This window comes from Pararge aegeria, chromosome 9 (assembly GCF_905163445.1).
Source record: "Pararge aegeria chromosome 9, ilParAegt1.1, whole genome shotgun sequence".
Lineage (NCBI taxonomy): Eukaryota > Metazoa > Arthropoda > Insecta > Lepidoptera > Nymphalidae > Pararge > Pararge aegeria.
The window spans coordinates 15,861,123-15,884,150 of record NC_053188.1 but is presented as its reverse complement, the minus strand read 5'-3'; the positions used below and the strand labels follow the sequence as shown (position 1 = coordinate 15,884,150).

At 35.7% G+C, this 23,028-nt stretch overlaps 1 protein-coding gene across 17 annotated transcripts in view; it reads left to right on the top strand.

Moving 5' to 3' along the window:
- The first annotated feature begins 1,001 nt into the window (after positions 1–1,001).
- The window catches only part of LOC120626293 (calcium-activated potassium channel slowpoke), a 113,250-nt gene continuing 91,223 nt past the window's right edge, over positions 1,002–23,028 (top strand). For 9 of the 17 annotated variants that reach the window (XM_039893759.1, XM_039893755.1, XM_039893751.1 and 6 more), the window contains exon 1: positions 1,003–1,857. In XM_039893759.1, coding sequence (XP_039749693.1) covers positions 1,543–1,857 — 315 coding nt within the window. In that variant the 5' untranslated portion in view covers positions 1,003–1,542. Of the gene's footprint in view, positions 1,858–23,028 lie in introns of all 17 variants that reach the window. The other 8 variants (XM_039893758.1, XM_039893756.1, XM_039893760.1 and 5 more) reach the window with 3 other exon arrangements.

Here is a 23,028-nt window from a genome sequence, read left to right as displayed (position 1 = left end):
CCCTTTTTAAACGGTCTGAATTCGTTCAAACTTTACAGCTATAACGAGGACCGATGAAAATATACTAATTTGATAAGGTTATTCCATTTTCAATTTGTAAAATAAGATTTTTGTTAATGTATATAATTTGAATCGATAGTTGATAAGGTAGGAATGATATCAAATTTAATTTTTAACAATTATCTTTGGCCAAATTTCTTTCATATTAAGAAGTCGAAGGTGAATGGATTATCGATAATTTGCTCTAATAAAAATAATAGTTTAAAAAACTAAAAAAACACGATTTCATATATAAACTAAACTAAAAGGTAGAAATTAGTTAGTCTTAAAATACAACGCGTGTTTTTCAGAATTATTAATTTATTTTAGAAGGCAAAGTTGTATCTTCTAGAATCAGAAACGACTATTGAAATAGGTTAGCTTTCTCTTTTAAATCCTTAATTATTTATATTAATGTAAGGCCAAATTAAAAACTAAGGGTTCTTAACACACCCTTGTCTTAGTCTAAAAGCCCACAACGAAGGCGGTAACACCATGCTGAATTGTCACCTAAGTACAAACCGTATTGAATCGCATTCAAATGCTTACTTTTGTGATTTGAACTTGGACAAATTCAAGTTATATTGTTCAATCGGAAAACTGTGTTTTAAATAACTAGATACGTACTGCAAAAGTTTTAAAAAGAGGCATTGTAAACGGCATTCAAAGAGAGCCGAGCTATTCTGTGGACGTTTGCATAGGATTTCTATATTTCCTCTATTGTAGTCCGTAGCTGTTCTGTAGAATCTGTAGTCTATTGCCGTCTACGAGTTTCGTAGCGCGCAGTGACGCACGCAGAGGGCGTCGTAGCTCCTGAAAACATTGACCTCTCAAACCTCCGCATTCCCCACCAAATGTCGAGTCGAGACGACCACGCTTGTTATTTTCCGACTGCAACATCGAGCTGAACATAGCAACAAATGAAAGAGCGCGCCGCAAAAACTCGGCCCAATCGAATCGGCGAGTAGTGTTACGACAACAAAAAACCGTCGCAGACGTAACGAGTGGTCCGAGCCAGTTGCGCGCGTTTGCGATACCGAGATGTACGTTGCGGCGGTTTGATAAAATAAATGTGACAGGTGATAATAATACCTACAAGAAACAGCGTAAGATCGGCGTGCTATCGGAAAAGGCGGAGGAGTTCAGTCTACGCTTGTGTTAAGTAATACATTCGTGAATCGGACTCTTCAAAAATTCATAAGCAAGGGAATTTGGAGATAGCTGAACGTGCTGTGGGCTCGCTCGGTGAAGGGAGCTGCTAGAGGGCGAAGGTAAAGAAAGGAAGGTGGCGGTCGCAGCGCTGAGGAGGGAAGGTCTCCTGCGGGTCGGCATGGGCGCGCGGTAGCGGGCGGGCGTCGCGCGTGCGCGGATCGATCGCGCGCCATCGAGCGGTAAGGGGCAGCCAGTGTCGGGCTCGGCTCAGTCGCGCGCGGGCCGGCGTGCGAGCCGCGCGTCGCTGCACGTGCATGGCGCGTCTGTCTGGATGCCTCGCGCCCTCGGGGAATGGCTTCGTCCGAGGAAGAGGCGACAACCGCGCCGAACAATGAAGATGACTGCCTCAGCGAGCGAAAATGGTGGTGCTTCCTCTTGTCGTCGATCATCACGTTCGCGGCGGGGCTCATGGTGGTGGTGGCGTGGCGCGTCGGCGCCTTCATGTGCTGCCGCCGCGAGCCGGAGCTGTCGCCCAACGACCCCAAGCAGAAGGAGCAGAAAGCGGCGCGCCAGGGCAAACAGGAGTTCGAGGGCACCTTCATGACCGAGGCCAAGGACTGGGCCGGCGAACTCATCTCCGGCCAGACCACCACCGGACGAATTCTGGTAAGTACCCCGACAAACCTCCAATGCAGACATCCTTCACATGACACGGGTCTAGGTGTCAACTGTCAGTAATATCTTCGACATATAAGATCAATTATGATTTCATGACTAATCGCTTGTTTTTAAATTATGCATTTGCTCCAAAAGATTATATCAGCGTGACTATCGACACCCGTATTAGCTTTTAAAATATTCATCTACAGCTTTGAGATAACCATTTTTGATATTGTTTGTACTCGGATTTGGTTCCATAGCTACCCGGGACATCGCGGCGAAGGATGGCGTACAGATACGTTACCCCCGCACTTTCGATGTTCTCGGATTTGTCATTTCAGGGCAGTTCCTTAGATAGTTTTACCGAGTAAATACCACAAGGGGGCGCTAGATTCGAATGTTATGTTTTTATTTCGTAGCGTTTTTCAGGGAGTTTACGGATCTTACTTCTAAGCTGTTCACTATATTTTAGTGGTATAAAGTCGAGCTTATTTCTAAACTGATCGGTATGTTTTAAAATATATATAAGCTTTAAAGGATAATCACAGAGCAAGTTCCTTGAAGGTTATATACAATTATTCAACGAAATACTTGGCAGTTCTTGTGTGAAAATCTTTTAAACTGATGTCAATACTGTAAAAAATCAAAGCCACGATTTCTCACGTTATAGCTTATTGGGATCTAAGGTCCATACTATTCTGAAACAATATGAATAGCTAATGATAACGTATTTGACTAGATGAATGAATGAATGGCTTTGTTTGAAGCATATGCACCAAGCAACACACCCTAAAGGGCTCCAATATTACAAATAAGTTAGGTCTAAGATAAAATATTAAGCAAAAATTATGGCCCAGTAACTATGGTACACTACAATGCGTTGGCAAGAATATTTCACCTAATATATAAAGATTTAATGATTTTATTACTATAGGTATGCGTTTCAGCTCAATCGGATGACAGCCAATAATTATTAAAAGCGGATATAAATTTTAAAACGGAAAAACGTACGAAAAAAATTAAAGCTTGTAAAATATATCTCTTTTTTCTGGTCATTTCATATTACCGTACATGACATAAATGCGATATTTTTTGAATTCATTCATTCATTGCGGTTTATTTTTCATAAAAATAATTCGTATATAATATGTCCAGCCGTTTGAGGATTATCAGGTATTTTTAGCTGGTACATTTATTTATTATTTAATTGTTATTTGAATAAGTTTCACTTGCATAATTGATTTGAAAGTTTTATACTGACGGGTTAGGTTAGGTTAGGAAAGAAATTTGGTATAAATAAATAAATAAATAAATAAATGTACTATGACAATACAAACATCGCCATTTTGCCCCAAAGTAAGCGTAGCTTGTGTTATGGGTACTAAGATGACTATAAATATTTTTATGAATAATATACATAAATTCTTATAATATACAGATAAACACCCAGACACTGAAAACATTAATGTTCATCACACGAACATTTTACAGTTGTGGAAATCAAACCTACGGCCTTAGACTCCGGAAGCAGGATCGCTGCCCACCGCGCCATTCGGCCGGTATCCAAACAGGTTACTTAATAATTCTAATAAAATTGCAATAATGTGGCAAACGTGACCTGATGCTGAAAAGAGGTTAGACTGCTGACTACCCAACTCCTTGATGACTTACCTGCTTTAGGGCGTGGTTCATATTTGGTCTTGCTATATGCTCCAAAACAAACATTTTGATTTAATACTCATAATCTAACTAATCGTTAAGGTAAATGTTTATGATGGTGATGTTAATTTAATTAGTCATTAACTTCACCACTAATGTTTTTGTGGTGATTGAAACTATCTGGCGCATTCTTTAACTCAATACAAAAGTATTGATAGAAATTGATGATATAAGCCGCTGGAGTGACGACCTGGCACTGGAAAGCGTAGTGTCGGTAGATCTTCCAATATAGGTGGACGAACGACATTAAGCGAGTCGCTGGAAGTCGCTGGACATTTGTGGCATAGGACCTTGGACTGTTGAAGTCCTTTCTAAAGTCCCATGGTGCTGGAATGGCGACCTCGAAATGGAGTGCGCGGTGTTGGTAGACCCTCCAATTTAGGTGGTCGGACTACATCTAGCGAGTTGCATAAGGTCGCTGGACGCTTGTGGCACAGGACCATGGAGTGTGGCAGTACTAAAGACCCATATCCAGAAGTGGACGTGTATAGGTGGAAATGAACATGATGCTGATGATGATTTTTAATATAACCTATCAGTAGTTCGACTCCTTTGTTCTTGAACGCCACCGCGTATATATTTTATGGGACACCAATACGATCTTAGGAGGATCCTCTTGTCTTCTCTTGATTTGCTGAGGATGGCTAGTGGCTACCTAACGTTTTTTAATGGATTAAATAGCTAAGTAACCCGATCTGTCCCAAAGGAAATCCAGAATATCTCCCTTTGTAACGGAATAAAATTCATTAAAACTGCACTGTTACCAGATTATGTCAACTGACATAATCTGGTAAATACATAATCTGGTAATCTGGTAAATATATATACATACAGTTGTATGTATCTATACATAGCGGAACCCCATATCTTTCTTATTCTTAAATTTTAATTTCTTTTAAAAGTTAGTAAAATAATATCGTTTTTTTTTATGATAATTGTCAGCATTCAATCATGAGTTTTGTATGAAGACGACAAGTTGACAAATTTATGGAAGAGTTAGTGAATCGGGCATCAGATCACGAGCTAACAGGGATTGCGCACGCTGACCGATTTTCCTTGACTACCCTCATCATTTATCCGCGTAAGTACATAAGTTGGACTATTGTTAGTAATAAGACTTAGGAAAAGGTTCGAGGTATATTTTCGGTCGTCGAAATGCAATTGCTACATGATTGACCTAAGTCTGACCCACTTTATATTTATTTCGGTCAATAATTTTTAGGGATTTCCTATCAGTTTTTTATTCATGGTAATTTCATTTGTCTGTCGCTTTACTGCGATTTTAAGTTATTCTTAGTGAGGGGTTCCTTTTACTTAAAATCCAGAATGCTTACAATGTAACTGAAAAGATAATCGCTTCTCATTTCAGTTACATTGTAAAACCAGATTTTTTAATCGGGAACTACGAGTAACAGTCTAATTTCTGATTTCAAAAGTTCTTATTCCGTTAGATAACACATAGGTTGTACCTAAGTTATATAACTATACTAGCGGACCCCAGCGCCGCCTGTCGGGCTGATTTGTGAATCTAACCCATCCAGGGTGCCCAAACGCATAACAAAAAATTCATTCAAATCGGTCCAGCCGTTTAGGAGGAGTTTAATGACATACACACGCACACAAGAAATATAAATAAAGAAGATAACAACAGCGTCAGACAGTTTGTATTATATTTACAGCTGCTCTGTATTCCATCTTTACCGTGGCTATCTATTAAATAGTGCCACTCGCTAGTGTTAGAGGTTTTGCAATGAGGACACCTTATAAATATAAAGTTTATTATTACTGCGACTCGGGTGAGACTTTAATCAGCTCTTCAGTCCAAGAATACACTTCCAATCACAGGCTTATATAGACTAGAATTCTGTTCAATACTTGAACAATAAAACATTTAAGTATCGATCCAGTTACTAAGTACATCTTTGTTCATAGTCATCCCAGTTGGTGTAAAGATCTATGGCGTTTTACTAGTTTTACTTATTTTGTTTTGTCCTCTTGCCCTGTTGTCTACGGCAATCAAAAAGTAATGTAGCAAAAATAAACAAAATGTTGTTACAATTTAAAATAAACGGTTGTGAATTGTGAATTTGCTCTATAAGTTATTTCAATATATTCACAACCTAACAAGATCGCCTCGATCATTTATTTCATTTGAGTGTTATTTCGATCTTCTTTTTATACCTCTGAGAATTACCTCTTATTTATTCTCAATGAATAATTGTTAAAATCATTTAATCAATCCTGAATTCATTGTAAAGTCAACATCTGATGATGCTCGAGTTTTGGAGCGAAACGTGTGGAGAGGCTACATTGCCGAAGATATGTTTGGTGTGGAGTATAAGGTTTGAAGAAATTATTAATTACACCATAAAGTTTCTCCTGGTTTTCGAGGAGTATATCAAATTAAGCTTAATTTTCATAATAGCCCTAATTGTTACCAACCTACTATAGAAGGCGCTAGAAGAAGAAGAAGTAAGCGTGCCAATGGGCGATTTCCTAACAGAGCTCCATGTGTTATAATTGGTGTTGGAGTTTGAAATTTTAAGTACAATTTTTTTTATAGTTATAATTCACGGACAAGGTAGATGGCACAACTAAGAGTTTTAGGTTTTTAGGCTCCGAATCACAACACAGGCTTCGTGTCTCGTGGGGACACAGATTAAGAAAATAAGCCCACAAATCGGCATTTCAACAGCGTTTCCGGATTTGTGCCTATTAAGTATTAGTTTTTGTTCTACGCTCTATAAGTTTCATTTTTTTGGCTCGTGTCCATTCTTTTAAACTTTCAGTACTTGATATTTTTCGAAATATTATACTCTATTTTTTGCTTATTGATATCTCCTTTATGAGTTTCTTAAAAAAAACATAGACCACTCCAGCGAGTTAAACAGGTGGATATGAAAACTTGCCAAGTTTAAGTTATACATTTCGTCGGAAGCAAACATTTTATTTCTGTAGGTAGGTCAGTTGATACGAATGTAGCATTAAAGAATTTTCTCCCACTAACTCGAATATCTCATTTCTTTTGTCGACGTAATCGGCTAATCCACCTGTTCATGTTAGCTGGCATTGCCCTGCCTCTTTTTAATACAGTTCAAGGCGTAATTCTGTTTCGGCACTGTTTTCCCATGTCTTGGTGAAATCTAAACTGCGATTTCAAGCGTGTACTCTATTTTTTCATTTATTTAAGTGCTATTGGAAGATATTTCTCAACAGGACCAAAGGAATATAGCCATTTTTTTTTAAATTACTTAGGAATAGTATAATGATTTGTTATATTTTCGCTCTGAAATTTTCCTTATTCCCGCATACTTGTGGAATTTGAAGTAAGTTTTTCTTAGTGATTTTCTTATTTTGGGATATAATAAAACATACTTCAGTTTTCTTTACTTACTTTTGTTCATCACCAGGACATTGGCCATACACGGGCCATGGTTGTGTCAGGCAATAATATATTTGACAAATGAAATGAGAATTTTAAATTCAGTTTGTTATTATAAAAAAAATGCTTCCTATTCCGAGTTTTTTTTAAGTACTTTATATTATTGTAATAATAATAAATCAGAGGTAGTCGAAATATAATCGAATATGATCTGTTATTTTCATAGAACATTAGAAGCAAATTGATTTTTTTTACGTAAAACTTCTCCTTAACCAATTATAATCGAATCGAAACAACTCTTTTTTTTTGGTATAATTCTTAATATGGTGTCCAATAAAGAGTGATAATAATAAAATAATAACTCTTGTAGTGGGTCTACTACTACTACTACTACTATCATTTTTGCGTGCTAAATACTTGAGTTTATTTCAATATTATTGATACTAGATAGACTTGCGCTAGACAACTATCATGCCTGAAGAAAAGCGGTCTAAATTACCGTAAACATAATACCTAGAAAATTCCTATTCACTCTTGGTATTCAAGTTGTATGTGGCAGGAAGCATCGATGCCGGAAGAGCGTTCCAAACGTTCTTAGTAGCGGTACGTTCCAGTAGCGAAATGTAGATTAAAAATGCTCAGAAACGTGTTGACTGAATGTCAACCACATAAGCCAGATGCCAGAGTTCACAACGTCTCGCTGTTCTGTGGTAGAATAGTGCCGGAGAACAAGATTATGAAGTTCCTGAGCATGATCGCCAAAGTATATCCTGTAAAAAATCGATAGACAGGCAACATTATGTCGTTTCTGTAAGCTGCCTGAGTAAGCAATTCTTTGCCGATGACGATTTAAGCTCCAATGTGCTACGGAAAAACGACGTCGGTGTGATGAATTAGGTATCATTTTAACAGACTGGCACAAAAGATAAAACTTTGGTACAGCAAGAACTAAATAATAAAGAAAATAAACTCCAGTAACGCAGTTTATATAACTTTATGCCCCGCCCCATATATACCTACATCATCTTTAATAAACCCCTAGAACGACCAAACCCATGGTAATACAGCTTTGTCGTCAGGGTAGGTGTAAATAGAATAAGTAAGTGGCAAGCGCCAAATTTTATTCCCCGCTGATATCCATGACAAGGGATAAAAATTTATATATTAAAATAAGGGGAAAGTCGTTTGATATTTCACGGATATTATCTCAACCAATGCACCAATGCTCGGATAGTGGATAAAACTGGGATGGGGGGATATACATTTTGCCCTTTCCCCGTAGAGATAATGTATCCTGCCCTTCCATGACAAGGGATAAAAATAACTTATCTACCTGCCAAAGCATAGCAATAGGGTAAAGTCGTTTAGTATTTCACGGATATTATCTTCACCAATGCACCCATGCTCGGATAGTGGATAAAACTGGGATGGGGAGATATAAATTTTGCCCTTTCCCCGTAGAGATAATGTATCCTGCCCATCCTAGCCGTGATGGACCAATAACGTGGTATTTAGTTAAAATAACCTGACAAAATAAGCCACGCCTTATTTACATCGAGCGATTCGTTAGCCAGATCCCGCGCCGTCAGCACGTGACTTTGGGGACAGTTCACACTTATCTGAATATAATGATTATCTGCACTCAACGTTACGTTATATTCAACAAAATTGTGATCAAGTTAGTGAGTGGTACAAATAATTATGTATGCAGAAGACGGTCATCGCGCTCTTTAAATGCCCAACTAGTTGGCAACCGGACCGAGTATAAGTACATCAACTAACATAAATACAACTTCTAATAATCTGTAATACTGTTTGTTTTGTAGTAGAGGTGTGTAGTTTTTAATTTTTCGTAATTATACTACACATATAATATAAACATTCTACTATTTGTAGAAATTTACATTCACTGTAAGACAATATGGTCCTCTGTGTATTTCATGCTCATTGTATCGTACTTTTAACAATTTAAAAGTAAGGAAGAGGATTTTTTAATCGAATTTCGAAGGGCATTTTTTTTTGTTACTTTTTTGAACAAAAAAAAGCAAATCTTCATATCGCCCATGGACGTCCACTGGACAACATATAGATCTTTTGTCGAGATTTCAAAATTCCATGGTCTTCGGCAAACATCTTTCTGTCTTTTACCAGCGACTCGTTTGAAAGAGAAGCAAATACCACCAAAAAAGGAGAATTTATAAAAGAATAACCTTACTCAATTTAAGTCTGTTACATAACAACAGGCGCTGCCGTCCGCGCAAACGCGCCCGGGTGATTGTAGAGCGTCCCCCACAGACCCTGACCCAATTCCTTTATCGATGTGCCACCCCCTCTGGTTCAAGTACGTTCGCTTTCCCCATTCAGACGATGCGCCTAAATTTATTGGATATCGACAATCGTAAAGGTATTTGCGTCTTTGACGTTAAAATGTATGGACTTATGGATTTTCCATTGCTTCTTGACAGTGCACGTGAAATAACACTCCGAATTATCAGGTTCTATGGCCTATTTATTTGCGATTCGGTGGGGGATGTTTGAACTCTTCGAACAGTGCGTAAACATGGCCGCTGACTATGGCCCTAATAAAGAAGCTCACAGTGAATCAGTGTGAAATAATGATGTTAAATTGAAGTATTTTTCCATCATCATCATATCAACCCATCCGGTCCACTACAGTGCACGGATCTCCCCCCATGCTGAAAAGGGGCAAGTTTTTATTCAGGCCAAAGAAATCCAGTAATATATAAAAATAAAATATAATTCTGACTGAGAGTTAACAAACTCTTCCCAACTGCCTGGTAAGAAGATCCTTATTTACGATTGTTATTTTGGTGAAACACTAGACATACCATCACACATTGCTTTGAGTATGATCTCCATGTCTGATTTTCTACCAAAAATAAGACATGAAGAGGTCTATACTCGTTCGTGGATTCAATAAATATACCAAATTTCATGTGTTTTTGTTTAATAGATAAAGAGTTATTAAGAGGGTAAAACTGGCTCTAAATGGTTCGTGTGATATAAGTCTAACAGTAGCTACGTCCTTTCTATGGCTGAAACATTGGCTCACACGAAACGTGGGAGTTTTTATATAATGATAATGTTGGATGATGTTATTTTAAATAACCTTCTTAAGTAGGTAGCATTTACCAAAATGGTACAATAAGAGGCGTAAAATAATTAGTCAAGGTGCCCAAAAAAATAGCACTTGAAAGCAAGATCTCGTAATTCGTCGTCGAGGTATTTAAAGGAGCATATCCTCCGAAATGACTGTGCCAAAGAGGAATGACTTAAGTAACTAATTAGTCATCGAGTATGTCTGAAGGTTAACCAGTCAATATATTTAGATGCAACAAAAACACGTAAAATCTAACGAGTTTTATGTGTAGTAGTAGTAGGGATATGTTAGCTATGCATACCAGTAAATATATCGTTGGTTTAAAGGCACATTGCGTAATAATCGACGTGAATCAGTAATAAAGATTAAGTAACTCATTGCATTGTGCGTTGTAAAGACAACTGAAGATATCCGGTTTCGGAACTAAATGCGCATAGAATGCGTATTTCGGAAAGTCAAGATTTTGCATGGTATAAGAATAAAAAAAATATCCAGTTTTTTAGAAACCCCGCGAGAACCGTTTGCTTTCCGTGGGATAAAAGTATCCAAGCTATCCTGGTGCCAAATTTTCAGCAAATTAATATCAAACCATAAAAAAAACTGCAAGCCTAAGCTTAACTCTTAATAGAATACAAGAAATACTCTCAAATTGATTAATTCAAATTCAAATTCAAAATTTCTTTATTCATGTACGCCTATCACAGGCACTTATGAAGCGTTCATACATATTTGTTTACATAATTGTAACGGGATGGTGATAACTTCGTTCGCCAACTTAAATCTAAAGCTACGAGGGTTCCAAACGCGCCCTGGTCTAAGAAGAGCCCACAACAAACTTAGCCGGGTAAATTTATTTTTTTGTTATCACCATCTTCCAGTAAATTTAAATTAAGCTACGAAGCTAGAGCAATTCACACCCAAGCTTTTTTATCGTTTAATCTGGTAGTGTAAGGCAGAAAAAGATTACGTTAAGACTGCCCTTCTTAGATCATTGCTGAGGTCGTAGTCCCAAAAACTATCAATAATAACAAAGCTTGATGCCACAACATGACCCCGTAGTAGTTTTGTACTCAGAAAGCATTTGTAATTTGTTTGAACTGTACTGAACCCATTGTTTTGGCAACGCTTTGCATTTGGCTGCCAGAAATTTCTACTTTCCTCGAAATAAGATTTTACACTTCATTGATAGGTATTCGCTAGAACATAAACAAATATCGGTGGGTGTTCTAACACTATTGAAGGAAATGAACTACTTCAATTCACTTTATAAACTTATCTTTCATTAAAGTATTGAAATGTGTACTACTTCATTTGTTTCATATCATTTAGCTCGCTGCACATATAGAAGAAATATATATATATATATATATATATATATAATTTAGGGTGGCGCAAAAAAAACGACTATTTTTTTTTTGAGTCTCGGATGAAAAAATGTTAGTTTTTGATGTTTTAAGAGCCCTCTCCAAAGGACAGCTCAAAAAAAATTTTTTAAGAGGTCACTCCAAATTTTTTTAAATTTCGAAACCCGTCGAAAATCGAATTTTTTTTTTTTTTTAATTTTTTTTCTCGTTACGGTATAATTTTATAGACCAAAAAAAAATAAGTTTCTGAAAGTTTCAGTTAAAAATTTTAATTTTGAAAGGTCTCTCATAATTTTTTTTAATTTATTAGTAAATGACTTTAGATTTTTTCGAGTGACCTTTTAATATTAAAATATAAAATTCCGGCCAATTTTTGTCCTTTATTTAGTACAATAATCTATAAAAATACACCACGAGATGAACTATAAAATCAAGGATAACAAAAAAAAACAATTTTTTTCTAATTTTATCATTTTATTTAATCAACTACAACATTTTAACAGTATTTTAATGAACTTTGTTATTAATTCTGAAACTAAATTTTAAATTATAACCGATTTTAACTTTATTTAGATCGATATCATATATTATTTATTATTTATATATATATATATTATATATATATATATATATATAAATAATTACAAACAAAGTTCATTAAAATACTGTTAAAATGTTGTAGTTGATTAAATAAAATGATAAAATTAGAAAAAAATTGTGTTTTTTTTGTTATCCTTGATTTTTAGTTCATCTCGTGGTGTATTTTTATAGATTATTGTACCTAAATAAAGGAAAAAAAATGGCCGGAATTTTAATTTTAATATTAAAAGGTCACTCGAAAAAATCTAAAGTCATTTACTAATAAATTAAAAAAAATTATGAGCGACCTTTCAAAATTAAAATTTTTAACTGAAACTTTCAGAAACTTATTTTTTTTTGGTCTATAAAATTATACCGTAACGAGAAAAAAAATTAAAAAAAAAAAAAAAATCGATTTTGGACGTTTTTCGAAATTTAAAAAAATTTGGAGTGACCTCTTAAAAATTTTTTTTTGAGCTGTCCTTTGGAGAGGGCTCTTAAAACATCAAAAACTAACATTTTTTCATCCGAGACTCAAAAAAAAAAAATAGTCGTTTTTTTTGCGCCACCCTAATTATATATATATATATATCCTAGAAGACGTAAACAATGTTACCTAGTAAGTAAGGACTTGTATCGGAAACCAGCACTTTGCACTTATCCAATGTCACATGTAATGGAAGAGCATCAAATATAGAAGACTGTTCAAGCATCCCAATATTGCAATAGAAAGCGTATTTACAATACACACTTTAGCTTGAACTCAACTTGGATGTCTCATTGACTCATTCTGATTCGTTAAACTAAATTAAGTACTTCTAAATTAGTGAATTACTTCGTTGAGCGAAAAGGATGGATACAATTTCTTCATTCCTTTATTTGACACAATATCTTGCGTGGTAGAACAATTATACAAGAGCTTGCGATTTTAGAACAACCACTGTGGTAGTGCTTCTGCGGTAGTGGACAGAGTTTCAGTTACTTTCCAAAAACAACTAATCGCCGCTTGATAAGGTTCCCTCCAAAACAATTATTGAAATCGGTTTAGTTTTGTCGCCAGATTTGGAGTAATTTCACCAAAGATGTCATTTTCGGTAATCTCGTCCATTTTGGAAATACGTTGAAAAATGGGAATGCAGAAACCATTTTTAAAAGCACGAACTAAAAGCGACCCTCATTTCTTTAAGTAATCCCCAACGAGTGGCGTCGCGTGACCGCAGCGCTTATATCAAAGTGAAAGACTTCCAATACCTTTGTGTACAAACACTAGACTTTCATTTTGTAGTTTTTGTTTATTACGAAAATCGATTGTGTTGACACCGGCTTTAGTACTTGTAACAAAATGAACGATGTTTGCAAACTTCATATTTTTCACTACGAGACTTTATCCGCGTACAATTTCTGATTTGAATATTTTTCCATTCTAACTTTCATCCTCTATAACACATGGTATGTCAAAACAACGCGTTTCAGTATTAACAATTGAATACATATGTTAATGGATTGGATAAAAGCAGGCGTTACTTTGCGGAGATCCATAATAATAATAAAATTCGCGGAGTATAGCAAATCAAGCTTAATTTTCATCATATATTTTAATGGATTTATTTAAACTTCCAACCCCTTTTGAATTTCTATTAGAATTGCTAGTAGCTCTTCAGTGTAAAAATAACCAACCGTCTATATTTTTAATTGGTAAATAGGAGTTAATTTGCAATCGTCTGACTTCAAACCCTTCAAAGAATCACCCTCTGTAGGTTGCCACCGATTGAGTGTCCTTCTTAAATTATTTTTCATAGACATAACAAGAACAACTTAGTCAACACCGTTTTACAAATCATTGCAAGATCAGAAGCTACGATTGTATAGCTTCTGATCTTCTATCATTCTAAGTATCATCATTTATCTTGTACAAGTTTGTCTAAATCCTTCTCTTTCGCCAACGATGAACGACTTTGAGATCTGTATTTGATATGTGTATTTAATTACATATGAATATAACTTGACCTAGTTAATATAACCTGAATAAGACCGTTTATTTCATTCCGTGAATTCGAAATCGCATTCATTGAACAACTGTGTATTCTGCGAATTAAAAACTGTAAAGCACATAGTACTATGTTATTCCTCTTTAAATTTTTAATTCTTTACGCGAATGATGTCAAGAACTTAGCTATGAAATTTGCCTACTTATTCATTCGATCGAAATTTTAAATATTGAAAGGTTTTGCTTGCCGGTATTTCCTGCTTTTTATAATATTATACAGTAGTATTTTCTGTCTACTTCGTACTTTGCTACGTCTACGCATTGGCAATTGCTATATTTTCGTGAATAAATATCATAATCAATATATGGCTTCAAATATGGCTTCAAATATGGCTACAAATAAGTGGGTGATTAAAGCTCTAAGAGCAAGAACAAATATATTATTTGCCCATACTTCAGTCGTTTGTTTAAATATTTATACATAAATTATTATTTTAATATATAAATTTATTTAAAAAATTTAATTATAATTATATAGATCATTTTACATAAGTTTGTATATTTGGCACTTCCGGCACGAAGGAAATAACTTTACGTTTGGTATCTGATTTATTGAGGTAGTTTGTAGAGAATATGTCTAATTCCAAAGAAATCAACAGATTTGCGCTGTCGTAACTAGATATAGAACTTAGCTTACATTCCACTTTACTTAAATTCACTTTGCGTCATTCAAATGTGAACGTCGAAGCTAAATAGATTTTTGTAGAAAAATGTGTGTGTGTGCTGTCCTCAAAACTCAGTCAATTGTTTTAATGAAGGAAAAACAAATAACATTTCTCAGCAATTTCTAAATTATTTAGCTACACTAAATTGACAGGCTCTAGAACATCTTTTTCACGATATTTTCATTTAGACCTGTCAATTGCGGCGAGGCTTCATGTTCTACACAATTGAAATATCAGCAATATGTTAGTAAATATTTAAGTAGATACTAGATTTAATATTTGATCTTCGAAAGTGGAACAGGCTATTTTCGTAGAAGTTACTTCGATCGGGAATTTTCTGAAGGCTATATCTGGAGTTGTGGCTTTCGAAGAGAACTTTTCAACTTTATTTTATGCAGATATATTTAGGCGGTTTTATCACGAGAGTAAACGTGAGGTAGTTTCATGACTCGTTTATTTTCAACTTAATTCTAAATCTTTAATTTATTTATTTGCTACCTCCACCAGTTTTTTTTTGTTATGGCTCAAAATATTTTGGTCGTTTGATTGGCTTAAAAATAGCAACCATTACGCAAAGAATTACCAATGCAGCAAAATCAGCTCAGGTTTATATCAGTGATACTGTTTGTATTCCGTAACTTCAACTAAACAGTATTATTCGAGCATCCCAGTGTCCCTTAATATAAACGGCCTAAAGATAGTTTCCAAATCCGTTTGCCCCAGACGGTGTGACCTTTGAATGTTAGCAGAGCCATCCGGAACGATTCCTAAAATGGAATACAGAATTTAATATTTATATCTGAAGTTCTGTTTGGTAAATTGAGTGACCTTTTGGAAGTGGATCCGGCTATTTCCGTAGACGCCGGGATTCTATGAAGGCTGCGCTGGGAAACTGGGGCTTTAGGAAAGCAGTTTTTGCATTTATTTTCCGGATATTGAATAACGTTCTTGATGTAGATAAGAGGCAAGGAATTTATATTTCTTAAGGATTTGTTGACGCTTAGTACGCTTAGTACAAAAGTCTTGTGTATTCATTAAAATCTTTAAAGATTGTATTGAAATGCTGTTATTTATTACGCGGCGGCACAGTGGTTAGTTTTATTTGGTAATGGGTAAAAAACCATTGCCAAAGCCTAGGACCACTATACAGACCGAATGTAGAAGGTGCCCTACTTCGAATCATTTTGTGATTAAAATAGCCTATACCTTTATTTACATGACTTAAGAAATATAATTCAAGAAAATAAAAGTCGGAAGCAGTCTGTATGAAAGGCCCTACACTCGATCATGACTCGGAATTTATTTAAAAGGCAACCCTAATTTATCTTCGGATACCCAATTTTATCGGCCCTATAAATGCAGATCCAGACAAAAGAGTCCTGGCCCGCGCTCCGTTCTGTTACACACTATTAAACATTCCAGAAAGATCTCTTGTCTAGTTCCAAGCGGAACTATGTTATTTTGGATTTTATATTGGAATATTCGCATTTGTCGTAGAGCTCGGAAGCCGTACATTTTCCCGGGATAAAAAGTAGCCTATGTCAGTCGAATATTGTATGAATTCCGCGCTCAGAAGTTACGCTAGATTTGTCTCTAGCCTCGTTTTGAATGCCTCAAAAGAGCGGAGCCGTTTCTCCTCCGCGTTACGTATTAAGACACTTGTTTGGACGTTGAATGCATATTCTTAAAAAAACCCTGAGTCGAGAGATATACAATGAAGCATGAGGCAACGTAGCTTTCAGTTTTCATATCCAGTTCTTGTTTAATTTTGTATGAGTACATTTTCATCATCATCCTAGTTAAAGTCCCACTTCTGGTCACACTCATGAGAGGGAAAGATATATTTAATAGTTGATCAGACCCACCACGCGTTGTTCAATGCCGGCGTGGTAAAATAAACATGTGGTCGCCAGTGAATTTTTCCGCGTAGGGTTTCTGATTACCCGTGAGATTAAGATATCTACCCGCGGTAGCGCATGTATGCCCAACTCCAGAAAGTAAACACATGACAAATTTAATCAAGATAACAGGTTCAGAGGTTTTAGGTATACGTAGGACGATCTTAAACTGCAAAAAAGACACTTTGGAATATGTTTATGGAGAGTTTTGAATGATTAATTTAAAAATCTCGCATTTTAAAATATATTAAGGAAGAATACATTTGCGAATATAAAATTCAACATCGCATTGTTTTGAGAAAATAAAAATATGTCAAAAAAAATCGTCTTCGATGCGATATCTATTGTGGTTGAAAAAAATATCCCGATAACTATTACACAGATAGTTTGTTCGATTTTACATTGTTTGTTGAGCAGTTCCGTCATACATCCTCATCCGATGATATATCTATAGAAACAACTTAATTGATAAATCTTTATTGATTGATAATTTGATATTTTTGATCTAATATCTAATAGTAATCAATACGAGCTTTAGCACAGATTTCACCTTCCTAAAACTTCCTACGAAATATGTTCGGACTTTCACCTTGTTTGTACCCCTTCATATACGTAGAAACATCGCCGACGTTTGTCTCTTACTTAACATTGCTAGAGGATCAATAGATAGTCCGGAACTACTTACCTACTAAGTTAGATTTTATTGTACCCTCACGATTACCTAGGCATAAAAAGATTCTGAACATACCTTTAACTAAAACTAAGAACAGATTTAATTATTTTGTAATCCGTATTTCTCGCCTTTTTAATTCTGTTTACAATGACCCCGAAATTGATTTATTTTATGGTAATATGAACCGTGTACGTCGCAACTTAGTAGATATACTGTTGCATGTTAGGTAAACTTAACTTTTAGTTATAGTTTGCTGCATTTTTGCTGGGTTCTACCAGGTACCTCTGTTTATATAAAACTTATGTGTGGAAACCTGTTCTTAGTTTTACCAGTTTGTTAACTATTTTGTACTGTTGGTTTTTCAATTAAAGAAAAATAAATAAATCTTGGTTACAAAGATTTGGATGTCCTCTGCGGTAGGAAATCTTGTGTTAAAACATTTAAAATGATTAATAAATCTTCGTGACAACAAGTTAAAATCATTCGTTGTTCAAGCTTCAAATAAATAATTGCGATTCCGGTACCCTCCCGAGAGCATTCAGATGCAAAAAATACTGGATAGATGAATGCAACAGCCGACACAAGAATTGTATGTACCTACCTTCACATATAGAATATATCAAAGAATTAAGAACATACCGAAACCGTGTACATGACTGATATTGGAGCATCAAAAAAAACACCACTTTACAGTTGTTTATCGAACAAACGATTAGTAACTTCATAGCATTTAGCAGTTGAAAGTAATTATTTTACCTCTAATGTTCTAAACGTTTACGATAAAATGGGAAAATGAGAAAAAGTTTGTGAGCTAGTAACATTCCGCGTGTAAAGTAAGACGTGCGCGGGGCGTTCACACTTTTTTAGGACACAATGCACTGCATACAATAATGGCTGAAAGTGGATTCTGTATGTTCTTAATTCTGTGGGAGATATAATCGATATGCCAGTTACATAAAGTGAGAAATAGGTCACAACAGCTCACGCTATAGAAAATTCAAAGGAATGAAGGAGGTATCCGCTGAAATAAATTATTCCCGCTCAGTGCCGTATGAAAACTGATTATTCTCGTTACGCTTTCTGGATATGTACGGGCGATACTGAAATTACAGAGCTTTTAATGTTAAAGTAAACAAAGTGAAATCATCGCTTATGTAACTCTGTTTTATTATCATCACCTTCATCACCTTCTAAGCGTAGGCTTTTCCGAGATCATTATATCCACATGGTTTTTCGCCATTCGGCCGACTGGCGCAGTCGTCAGCGACCCTGCTTTCTGAGTCCAAGGCCGTGGGTTCGATTCCCACAACTGGAATTTTTTTACGTGATGAACATGAATGTTTTTCAGTGGATGGGTGTTCATCTGTATATTTTAAGTATTTATGTATATTATTCATAAAAATGTTCAACAGTCATGTTAATGCCCATAACACAAGCTGCGCTTACTTTGGGGCTGGATGGCGATGTGTGTGTTGTCGTAGTATATATTTTTTTTTATTGATTTATTTTTTTTACCCCAGGCGATTTTAGGTACTTTTTTCTGACTGTCTATAACACGCACAACCCATAGTCATATTATAGTATTTTGTCTGGTGGGAGGCTTTGGTCTTTGCTAGTTACCAACCACCCTACCGACAAAGACGTGCCGCTAAGCGATTGAGTGTTCCGATGCGATGTCGCATATAAACTGATTAGGGATATTACTGGCATACTCCCAAGCAGGTAAGCACGCTACCATCTTAAACTGCATCATCAATTTCCTCCAGGTGAGATTGACAGTCAAGGGCTAACTCGTAGTGGAATAATAAAAAACAAAAAAAGTCGGCTAAATTAGGCTTAAAATATTGTACTTATCCATGCACTTTATTCTATTAAACCCGTCTTGTCTACTCCCTGAACGCGATGAAATCTTTCATTTACGTCTTAGTTAATTATTAAAATAAGACTATATATCTGTAAATTCAAAATTCAAAATTCATTTATTTCAAGTAGGCCTAATATAAGCACTTTTGAAACGTCAAGTCTGTCTGTGTGTAGTGACTCTACCACCGGTTCGGAAGGCAGATTCTACCGAGAAGAAGCCGGCAAGAAACTCAGCAGTTGCTCTTTTCCAACATTAACAATTTACATTTTACGTTTTAAAATTCATTTTTCTATCTTGTGAGAGATGAAAGCGGAGCCAGATGCTTCCAAGCAACCTTGTCATTAAGAAGTTCATCAATTGTATAATAACAAAATCTTATGATCAGTGTTATTTTGTAGGTCCATTCAAAATAACACTGATCATAAGATTTAAACATGATAGCACTATGTTACAGTAATTTTATAAAGTGGGTAAATAATTAAACTTTGGATAGCTATAATTTGATTTTAAATACCAAGTATTTGATTACATTGATTAGAATTTTAACAAATGTACTGATAATTCCTATTTAATGAATAAATGGGCAATGCTGCCAGCATCTTAAGAACTGTGCCTCGCTGCGGTGGTTTCGAAGACGTTTTAGATTACGCTTTTATAATATGATTCCTAAGGTGATTTTGGACCTGCCAATGCACAAGTTTAAAGAATTTGTTAAAACACATTTATTACAGCGAGGTTACTATACAATTGATGATTTTTTTAATGACAAGGTTGCTTGGAAGCATCCGGCTCCGCTTTCAGCTCTCACAAGATAGAAAAATGAATGTTAAAATGCAAAATGTAAATTGTTGATGTTGGAAAAGAGCAACTGCTGAGTTTCTTGCCGGCTTCTTCTCGGTAGAATCTGCCTTCCGAACCGGTGGTAGAATCACTACAAACAGACAGACTTGACGTTTCAAAAGTGCTTATATTAGGCCTACTTGAAATAAATGAATTTTGAATTTTGAATTTGAATTTATTAAGTTTTACGTAGTTTATTTTAGATTATAAATAATTGAACTAGAAAAAATGTATAAATAGTTTTGAAGGAACAGTGGTTGCATACCTATATAACACTCCCGACTAATTCACCGCTTAAACAAAAGAAAAACAAAATCAAAATCTTTTCATCCGTTCGTGCGCCACAATTCCACAAACAGAAAAACTTCACACACACACACACACACAAAGATACGTCAAACTTATAACAGGCTGTTTTCTCGTCGGGCGTTTATAAAAGCCTATAAAAAAACAGGAAGGTTTTGCAGCTACGATAGTCCCGTAACACCCCAGTAGCTTACAAGACAAAAACACAAGGCCCGGTTGGAGAACGCCTAATCTCTAAATAGGTCAATGGGTGGAGTCCTATCGATTGCCAGCACTTGTGCGGTTCCCAGGAACGCTGTCACGCTGAGGCCATGTAGTTAGCGTGAGCGGTAGTGGAGTTTTCCGAGTGCTAAGACTTATATGGTATCGAAGGAACGCCATCTAGTTAAGATACTGGGAAACCGCACTTTTTTGGTACCATATAAATCGTAGTTTACTTTCACTGGATCGAATAATAAGTAAACGTAGATAGAAAATGTCACACTTTGCACTCTGTACTCGCGTCTTCGTTACCGAACGCTTCCCATGCACAATATATTTATAATCTATGTACATATATACTTTGTATATATATATGTACATAGATTTAGTTATCACTTCTATCGGCATTCCCCAAAGATTGTCCCGCATGTTTTTCCTTTATACAGTCCCCAGTCCAGTACCTTCGATAAAACAGGTTAGCGACCATATTTTGTTTGATTGGTAGTTTTGTCGCAACATAAGCAGAATAAATATAACATATACTTAATAGATATTAGCACAATATGGTGGAGCGATCTCGCCTCACAACATCACTTACCACCAGTTGGGTTTGCAGTCAAGGGTTAACTCAAAGATCTAATAAAAAAAAATGTATTATTATATATATGAACAATATGTATTATATATAATAATTATATGTGTGGTATTAGAATTTATGTAGTATAGTTTGCAATATTATTATTTAGGTTCGAATTTTTATTTCCGCATCAACCCGTTCATTATTTTTTCATTATTACTTCTTTCGCCAAAGGTTGTCTGGGAGAGATCGCTTTAGCGATGAGACCGCCTTTGCACACCTAAACTAGTTTTTTATTATTAATTTTTTTATTTTATCTATTGTGTTTCTTTTTGTATTTTGTTTTTGTTTGTCAATAAAGAATTTAATAATAATAATAATATAGTTAAAGGCTATCTGCTAAAAAAATTCATGTAAGAAGTAGTTAAATGGAAAAGTTTAATCCCGCTCCCTCGTCTGCTCTGACCGCGTATACTGTCTGAGAAATACAGTACAAAAGGGGGGTGTGCAGTCAAGGGTTATCTCAAAGAAGAAGATACAAAACTCATGACAAAAGGGATCGTTAAGGGCTATCTCCTAAAATAATAAATAAAATGTCATGTAAGAAGTTGTTAAATCGAAAAGTTTTATCCCGCTCTTTCGTCCGCTCTGATCGCGTATACTGTCTAAGAAATACAGTACAAAAGTTTGCAGTACAAAGGTTTGCAGTCAAGGGTTATCTCAAAGAAGAATAAAAAAAGTCATGACAAAAAGGGCTTGTTAAGGGCATCTCCTAAAATAATAAATAAAATGTCATGTAAGAAGTTGTTAAATGGAAAAGTTTTATCCCGCTCCCTCGTCCGCTCTGACCGCGTGTACTGTCTAAGAAATACAGTACAAAAGTTTGCAGTACAAAGGTTTGCAGTCAAGGGTTATCTCAAAGAAGAATAAAAAAAGTCATGACAAAAAGGGCTTGTTAAGGGCATCTCCTAAAATAATAAATAAAATGTCATGTAAGAAGTTGTTAAATGGAAAAGTTTTATCCCGCTCCCTCGTCCGCTCTGACCGCGTGTACTGTCTAAGAAATACAGTACAAAGGGGTGAGCATTAAGCTTTTTCCAAGCGTAAAAACCACATCTTGCCCCTGATGTTATGTGCTTTAGGAAAAGTCGAGTACTTCTTGCCAACCTCGATTACTGTTTACTCTACCACATATTCAAATAAATGTTTATTGCTTGTCCTTTATATCACAGGCACATATGAAGCATCGATACATATAGAATGTCACTATTATACTTATGCTAGCAGGGTGCCAAACGCGCCCTGGACTAAGAGCCCACAGCAAACTTAGCCCGGTTTTTTTTTGTTATCACCATCTATCTCACTGTCAAAAATTACGTCTATATCATAGCTCTTCGAATGAAACCTGTCATGCAAATTTTATTTATAAATAAATAAATAATTTATATACTACGACAACGCACACATCGCCATCCAGCCCCAAAATAAGCGTAGCTTGTGTTATGGGTGAGATGACTGATGAATATTTTTATTAATAATATACATAAATACTTATAATAAGTATAACATATAAACACCCAGACACTGAAAAACATTCATGCTCATCACACAAACATTTTCCAGTTGAGGGAATCGAAACCACGGCCTTGGACTCAGAAAGCAGGATCGCTGCAAACTGCGCCAATCGGCCGTCCATATTTATATATACTCCTTGTTCGTACACCACAAGTTGAGGACATCACAAGAAAAGCAGACACTTAAATTATGGGTATCATCATCATATGAACCCTTTACGGCCCACTACAGGTTAATGAGATAGGGATAACGCAGTGTTCCACCACCAGTAGTCCGTAGGCCCAGTGCGGTGGTGGTGGACCCCATACAACTTTGAGAACATTTATGGAGAACTCTCAGGCATGCAGGTTTCCTTACTATTTTTTC